At 38.5% G+C, this 8258-nt stretch overlaps 1 protein-coding gene across 1 annotated transcript; it reads right to left on the bottom strand.

Moving 5' to 3' along the window:
• Positions 1-237: 237 nt before the first annotated feature.
• On the bottom strand, positions 238-7781 carry LOC143136201 (tetraspanin-8-like). Its single transcript, XM_076296769.1, has 9 exons — positions 7623-7781; positions 7387-7452; positions 6265-6378; positions 6102-6176; positions 5739-5834; positions 4983-5108; positions 2314-2361; positions 2115-2198; positions 238-1319 (listed from the first exon to the last, which is right to left on the bottom strand). The coding sequence occupies exons 1-9, from the start codon at positions 7680-7682 to the stop codon at positions 1179-1181; spliced, it is 810 nt and encodes a 269-aa protein (XP_076152884.1). The 5' UTR covers positions 7683-7781; the 3' UTR covers positions 238-1178.
• Positions 7782-8258: the final 477 nt, after the last annotated feature.

Raw genomic sequence — 8258 nt, 5'->3', positions numbered from 1 at the left:
GTAACGTCGACGCACAAGACATTGCGTAGCGTTCTCCCACGCAGGGCATGCTGGGATGCGGGAGCGAACATTTGGGGTTTATGTCCGTGTTTCTCCATAGTTTTGAGTGTAATGTTAGCGTCTTTGTTGTAACATGTTTCCCTTTTAGTTCTAGAAATTGTGATACTACCACCACTATTCAAATTTCATTTGTTTTCTAACTCAGGTGCGACATTTGAAAATACAACAGCTCTGAAATCTGGTACAATCATTTTATTTCAAATAATTAAAACCATACAATACACATTCCCTTTTTTAAAGAGTCAGCAGTCTTAGAGAAAAGTGATTCAGGTGTGACATTTGAAAAGACGAAAGTTCTGAAATCTGGTACAATCATTTTATTTCAAAATAAAACCATAAAATACACATTCCCTTTTTTAAAGTCAGCAGTCTTTTCAGCAAAAAGTGATACATATACAACATACAGGTAAAATGCAGTAAATATAAAAATAAGATAATAACAACTGGTATACTAACAGCTCTCTAAGTGATGTTGGACTACGTCACTTCTATTGACATTCAAACAAAATAGAGAGCTAGCTCGCTACCCCTTCCTCCCGTGCAATTGAAACTCTCTCAAACGTACATCTGCGGAATCCTTAATATACTTGAACAGCATTCTCCATTCCTACATTTCCAATGTTACACATTGTGGATCCGCCCTCAATTAGAATAGAATAGAAAACATTTTTAATGTCCACCATGGTGGACGTTTTTCTTTGGCTCACCAGACATACAGATGACAGATTGACATACAGACAACATCTTAGACACATTGAAGATATCATTAAAACAAGTGGAGCTCTAGAATCTTGGGTGTAAAGTTTGCCTTAATGTTTTAGATGCTCATCATGGCAGAGCAAGCGAAAAGACCAAAGAAACGGTTGTGAAATATGCCAAAGCTGTAGGGAGAACTCCATAGATAAAAACAAAAGTGAGAAATCGGCTAAGAAATCACTCGAGTTACAGAATGGCCCTTTAACTGCTGTCTTATGGGGTATTTGGTTTGGGGTATTTTATTTTGTTGTATGAATTATTATGAAATGACTCCAGCCTGATCTAGTTACAGTGATCCTGCCAAGTCAAACCCTCTATCCAGCACAGGAGTAAGTGCCATCACCTCCAGGGGCACGAAGGAACTAATGGTATGGTTCATTGACCAACATGTTGTACTTTGGTGGTTCTGTGCTGAAGACAAAAGCAGGTGCAAGCACGACTCCTGCATTTCTGCTCTTGTTAATATGATGGATCAAACAGCTGGAGATTGCAATGCCCAAAAACTATAAACACAAAACAAGGGGGAAAACATGTTAAACTTCCTTGTAAAGAGTAGAGACAGGGAGAACAGAGAAGCATGATCAAGCTCATGACTAACCCCATCAACATCAGTGGACAAGGATTTAAAAAATCTTTGTTTCCCCCCCTAATCAACTTGTATTTGATTATACAGTGGAATGCACATACACATGTATTATTTCACCATCTTAAAGTAACACGATGGAATAATTGATATGCATTTCCTTTGGCATCAATATCCCATGTCTAATTGTGCTAACATGAAGTCAAAAAACGAATAAAAGGGTGTTGATCCTACCCGATCAACGTTAGAGCAATATCAAGCATTCCGGGTACACATTGGCAAAGTATTGTAAGTCAGTGCAGCAACAGAATGAGTTTGAAACCGTTATTTTAAAGAACTGCACTGTGTTGCTTTAAAGTGTATGCATATCTGAGAGTTATTACCCAGAGGCTCCATATCCACTAAGTCAAATGCTTCTTTTTTTCTCAAAAGCAACTGTCCAACAAAGGGGTGATAACTGCTATTTATTTAAATTAATTGTATTTGTTTTCCTGTTTGAATTAAACTGTTTGATTTATATACGTGTGAAGCAAACTTGGGTGACATGAAAGGTAGGCCTACTTGTCAATAAAATATGTGCTTTACATAAAAGTGTAAAATGATGTAAACATAACACAATACATAAATAACATGCATTATTATTATTTCTATCATCATCATTATTATCATTATCATTATTATTAGTAGACGTAGCAGTATTGAGATCAGCACTTACAGTCAAAGCAGTCAGTCCAAAGAGGATTCCCGTTGTAATATTTAACAACTTGTTGAGGATATCCAGGAAAAGGGGACCGCATGACTGCACAACAAAAAGAGAGTCTTAAAAACTCTTAGACACAATGGACTGAATATAGTGATGTGTCAGATTAGCCACAAATTCTGAACAGACAGAACCGGTTGGTGGATGGTCATACCTGTTTGTACACAAAACGCCCTGATTCCTCTCGGTTGGAGAACACAGCCTAAAAAAGGGGGATTTGAGATAAATCAGGGAATGAAATATTGCAAACATACCAAATACCTTCTGGTTATATGAACTGTTCAGAAGCAAGAAAAGTGCCTGCTCATAACATTTAGGGTTGAGAGGGCACTGTTTAGTCTTTTGCTGATAAATAATTCAGCAAAGACTGAACAACTGAAAGTAGAGGATATACAATATGCACCTTTGTAATCACCTTATTTGACTCAATATTTCCACAAAATTAATAAATAATCAACTTCATTACATATGCAAATCCTTACTGTCAGTTGTATAGACCAGGGGTCCTCAAATAGTCTGGCCCAAAGGCTAAATTATGTCAAGCATGCCAAACCAAGGGCCAAAGCATCCAGCATTAAACACGTATACACCCGCAAAAAATGAAAAATAATCAGCCTTACACTCAAGCACATTTCTATATCAAAACAAAACAATTTTCATTTACTGAACCTCTGAAAGCAAATTAGCAACATTGTGACAATATGATACCTGCCCAAATTATCTTGATACTGATACCAAATGGATTCTAGTATAGGGCAAAAACCTAAACATCAGAAAAAAGTACAGGAATGACCAACATGGAACTTAAAAATCTGAAAATGTTTTGCCAATGTCAATGTGAGATAAGATAGTGGGTGCGAAATTAACCCACAAAAAAATGACTTAGCCTACTGTGCCATAGTGTGTTCAGAGATAATGAGATTAATAGAGATGTTTAATAGTTTGCTAGCTAGGTTACAAAAAGATTTCATTGTTGCTATACCCAAATCCTTTAACTTTCTATGTTTGATTCTGTGCTTTTTACCTTGCTAGATAGTGTTAGATTACAAGTCAATTAACCATGGAATCATGTTTACACGTGTTAGCAAAGTTAGATTTTGTTAATTCTTTAGTTTGCTTGACTATTACACACACACATAGCTGCTATAAACAATCAGCTGGAATTTGCTCGTTGTTCAAATAAAATGTAAGCTAAATCATTGCACACCTGCCATGATTATATCACAATTACCATCAAAAGAGAACCTAGAATTTTGGTGTTGTTAGTCTGAATAAGTTTGTAAAGTTTGCATTTTATGGTAAACTTAACGTTCCCAGTGTGCTGCATTTGCATAAAGGTGTTCGCCACATTAAGCCAAATTAAATAGCCATCATTTACCTTGTTAAACCAGAGACTTTCTAATGAGGCACAGCACTCTAAGAATCTCCCATAGAAATGTATGGGGTAAGTTCGTAACGCAAACATGGCAGTTGTCTACACATATTCCGCGCCTTCCGCCGCCAAAAGTTGACATGTGAATACATCGTGCCAATCATGTGGTATGTTGTGAATACATTGTGCCAATCATGTGGTATGTTGTGAATACATCGTGCCAATCATGAGGTAGTTGTGAATACATTGTGCCAATCATGTGGTATGTTGTGAATACATTGTGCCAATCATGTGTTGTGATCTCGCAGCTGGAGCGAGGTTGGTCTGTCGTGATTCATGAAGCCGAAATAGATGCCCGATAAGTGCCCAAAAAGCGTTACAATATGGCCGCCGAGTGGAGGGACTTGCCTAAAAGGACTTTGGCTGTCAAGGACGGACCCTTCAAGACTGCTTTTTCAAGTATGTTACGTCATCAAATCTCGCCAAGCACTGTTCCAATATCAAGGGTGCTTTAAAATTCGATCAAGTACTGAGTCCTTCGTTCTGAGAATTTTCGAGGATGTGTGTGTCCTGCAATCTTGTGCGCACATTTATGGAAGATTTAAAATCTGTACTAAACACTATGTATTTAAATGTAAACATTGGGCTCAAATCATTTTGACAACTTTGAACTATCACTGTAATTGTGTAAATAAGGCATTTAGAAAGGGTATTTAAACATTTTCTAATGACAGCTATTGCAAGCTAAATATTGCACTTTTCTCTTTACGATTTTGCTTAATAGTTGCTGCTCTGTGGTTTATATAGGCAAATTAATCAAACATGTATAACTGAATTTAAACACATGGGAGAATGACTGGTGCATCCATTGTTTTTCAAAAAGAAGCGGGCAGGAGGCATGATTTTTAATAACGCACACCTGCAGCTTCCTGCACACTCGCTAGTCTGTTTTATGTGTGTTTTCCGAATGCTAAGAAGAAGTTGTCTTGCCTCATCTTTGAAGGATTTGACTCGGCAGGGCTTGTTCTACCAAGCACGAATCCTCAACTTCCTTGACATTCGCAGTGGGAAAAACAGGGGGGTTTCCCTGATATTGTGAGTGATAATGCTTCTCGTCGCTTTTGTAAATGTAAATGTGAATCAAGTTTCTAGGCCAAGCATACATGCCTATACAAGGAATTTGGTCTCTGCATTTATCCCATCCGTGAATTAGTGAACACACAGAGCACACAGTGAACACATAGTGAGGTGAAGCACACACTAACCCGAAGCAGTGAGCTGCCTTGCTACAGCGGCGCTCGGGGAGCAGTGAGGGATTAGGTGCCTTGCTCAAGGGCACTTCAGTCGTTCCCACTGATTGGAGATTGAACTGGCAACCCTTCGGTTCCAAGTCTTAAGCCCTAACTAGCCACGACTGCCCCATTAATAACATTACAATTGTAGTATCTTACAATGCTGTAGCCTGGCAAAGCCACGCAGGTGTCGGACTTGGCCTTCTCTGAAGGAGAACAGTCGCAGGACTCCGGCACATGGTCATTCCAGTCACTGGAGCCGTTGAAAGCACCACAACACTGCATCTGTTACCACAGAAGAAGCATATTCCAAGCTAGTTTATAATTAATCACACATTTACTGGCCTGAAGGTCTACTGCGGCCCCAATCCATACATTTTAAGCTGACCTACATATTTAGGATCTCTATTATGATATGTAATTGTAACATTTCATGATGCACTTAAAGCAACACCAAAGAACTTTCCCTCTGTCGCACGCACGCTATTTGTTTATCCAGCACCGGCTTTGCAAATAACAATGTCCACAGACAAGGTAGAATATGTTGCATAATTTATGAAAGTACGATGTATTGCGACGCAAGTCAAATTTGTAGTTTATTATGTCTCATTCCATCGAACTACAGATCCGCTACCCGATCTGGCAAACTTACATAGTAAACTTACATAGCCGATAGAGGACTGCGAAGCGAATGCAGAAGTGCCGTTCACCCTGTTACAAGTTGATGAACCACTGAAATAATTTTGGAAACATTATTTTAAGGTACAAAAAAACTCTTTGGTGTTGCTTTAAAAGATAGTCCAATTAAGGATTTCTAGATATCAAATCTAAAACGATGTACCATGGCCTAATTGATATCTTTTTTTCTAAATGAGCCAGGCCTACTACAGAATCATCTCTTCTGCTGATATTTACCGACTTCTGCAATCCATCCATGAATTTCTTGAAATCCTCAGAGGTCTGATCCAATGGCCCCATCTTATTAAAAGCCTGTTCTATTTCCTGGTTAATCTTGGGGGAAGAAAGGGATGAAGAAAGAGAAATGTTAAATCATAATGTCAAAAATGTTAAATCTAATGCATAATGGATAAAAAATACAGCACTTAACATGCTTGTTATCTTTGTACTTTAATTCCTATTAAGTGAAAACATGGGATATTGTGAGGTGGGAGCCACTGGAAGCACTCAATTTATTGGAAATCTTTATTTCATAAAAAAAAGTGTATTTAATGAAATGTGCTACTTTAAAGTTAAGCACTCATGGTCAGATAAGGCTACCTGTGATTGCAGAAAGGCCATGATTCCTGCAGCGCAGACCAGGAACAGAAAGCCAACACACATCAGCACCAAGAACTGCATAAAAATGGGAAGTCATTACTTCCTGGTGATTCATTTAATTCCTGTTTTGCATTACAAAAGGCAAGATAGCAAAAACACTCACCACGACCAACATCCATTTTACTTGTCTGAACGCGCCGTATGCGCCCAAAAAGGAGATGGCCAATGTGATGAATCCAATCACGTACAAGACGAAAACTGCAGCGATCTGTCCAAACTAAATAAAGAAAGTACCTAAAGTTTTCTTCACAATGTGATGATGCATTACCTAAAAGAGTGTAACCTAGGCTACTGCTGGCCGGTGGTAGGGTAGACTGAGAACAGTTGAGACACTTTTTGCTCACACAAAATCAAACAAAAAATAGATACTGAAAAGTTAAATAGTGAAAAGACTAAACTATTATCAATAAATGATACCCATAAGTACTTTATATTTTCCACAATTAACTCATAAACATAAGGTGCATTTTTGTCTCGACTACAGTATGTCAATTGAGGAGGCCTACATATTGCCATATTCAGTAGCCTAGAGTTGAGACTTGTAGTTAAGACACCAATTTTTAATGATGTATATTTAACTAACCGTTCATTGCGAAATTGAATAAATGAAAACATAGCATATGCAAAGTGTTTTTAATTCAAATTATTTCATTTGATTTAAATTAGCATTGGTTAAAAGGAATAAAACATGAACAAAATATGTGACACATGGAACAGGTATGGTGAACAAATGGATATGGATATATGGATATGGCCACAAATGGAATGTATCAAATGTGTGTCTCATCCGACCACCTCACACATTTCTCTAGATTTTGCAATGACCTTACATGACACAATGTCACAAAATATGCTACTTTTTAGGGCACAGAATAATGTTGGTAATGAGCTATCATTGGACGTATCGCTACATGGTGAAGTGAACTTCTTATTTTGAAAAGGATAAAAAAACGTTTGCTGATACCTTTATACGGAAGCTCATTCCATTCACATGAGTAAAAAAAAAGCATGTATCACATTATCTCATAATTATGAGATAATTATACCTAGTTAAAATGTTCCATATTCAAAGAGGACACGCATAGCAACTTGGGCTGTGCATCTCAACCGTAGCCTACACATGTCCCAACTGTACTCAGTCTATCCTAAACTGGCAGTAAGGCTACATGGTAGGCCTACATAAATTAAAACAAATTATTAGAGCCACCACAGTTCTGGTTCTTACCTCCTGCACATTGTTAAGATGAACATGGACTACTAATGCCAAGACAATAACCAAGACGCCAAAAATCTGCAAAGAAGTTAGAGACCATTCATTTTAATGTTATGGCAGCAGCCTACGTGTATTGATGTAGCTTAATTGAATCGTTTTGGACACCGCTCTGCTAAATACTATAAAAAGTTAACATAGGCTACACATAATCGCATAGTAGGCCTTGACGAAATCTTTGGGCTACCTACCGCAAAAAGCAGATTGAAGAAGCCGAAGATATTTCTGAGGACGACGCTCCCGTTTGCCATCTTGAGATGAAGCAGCAAATAAGACAACACACAGTGTGCGCGCTTTCCGGACTCGAGAAATATAAACAGCTAGCGTACATGTCTTTCCCGTAAGAGGCGTGGGTCCAAGGAAATTATGGGAAAGGACGTCATTTAGGCTACCCGAAAAACGTCACTGCATAGTTACATGTCGACCCTCCCGTTTTCCGTGTTTCTCGTGCTTTTAACTTTTTCCCTGCTGTTTTCCCGTAATGGAGTGGGGTAAAACGCCCCATGAAAAGGAGGTTTGAGAGGGATGTGTAGGTGGCTGGCTTGATACCAGTGGAGGTGTCGGTGAGAACAGTTCAGTCCAGTCACTTTTAATTCCACAATTCCTTTTTTATTGATGCTACATCCAGTGTGGTCAGGCTCGGACTGGTAATCTACAACCGGGCAAATGCCCGGCGTAGTACGGTGTACATTTTAGGACATCCTCAGCTGTCAGACTCAGGTGTCAAACATCAGATGAAAAGGCATCAGGTCTCAGGAAAACCGCTGTCAAGTTACCGTGGTAAAGTTGGTTTTATATTGGACGTTGGATATTCGACACATTCGAAA

Source organism: Alosa pseudoharengus, unplaced genomic scaffold (assembly GCF_046254945.1).
Source record: "Alosa pseudoharengus isolate Yale_2024_CS ecotype anadromous, Long Island Sound unplaced genomic scaffold, YU_APseudo_1.1 YU_APseudo_1.1_scf_20, whole genome shotgun sequence".
In the NCBI taxonomy this organism is placed as follows: Eukaryota; Metazoa; Chordata; class Actinopteri; order Clupeiformes; family Clupeidae; genus Alosa; species Alosa pseudoharengus.
This window is presented reverse-complemented; position numbering and strand designations above follow the sequence as displayed.

Bases quoted from the DNA above. Each gene is read 5' to 3' on its own strand.
- LOC143136201 (XM_076296769.1), bottom strand. From the start codon at position 7,682: ATGGCAAACGGGAGCGTCGTCCTCAGAAATATCTTCGGCTTCTTCAAT. The intron at 5,109-5,738 runs GTAAATATCAGC...CTGTGGTAACAG, and splicing joins TGGATGGATTGCAGAAGTCG to ATGCAGTGTTGTGGTGCTTT. The intron at 2,199-2,313 runs GTATGACCATCC...TTTGTTGTGCAG, and splicing joins GGCGTTTTGTGTACAAACAG to TCATGCGGTCCCCTTTTCCT.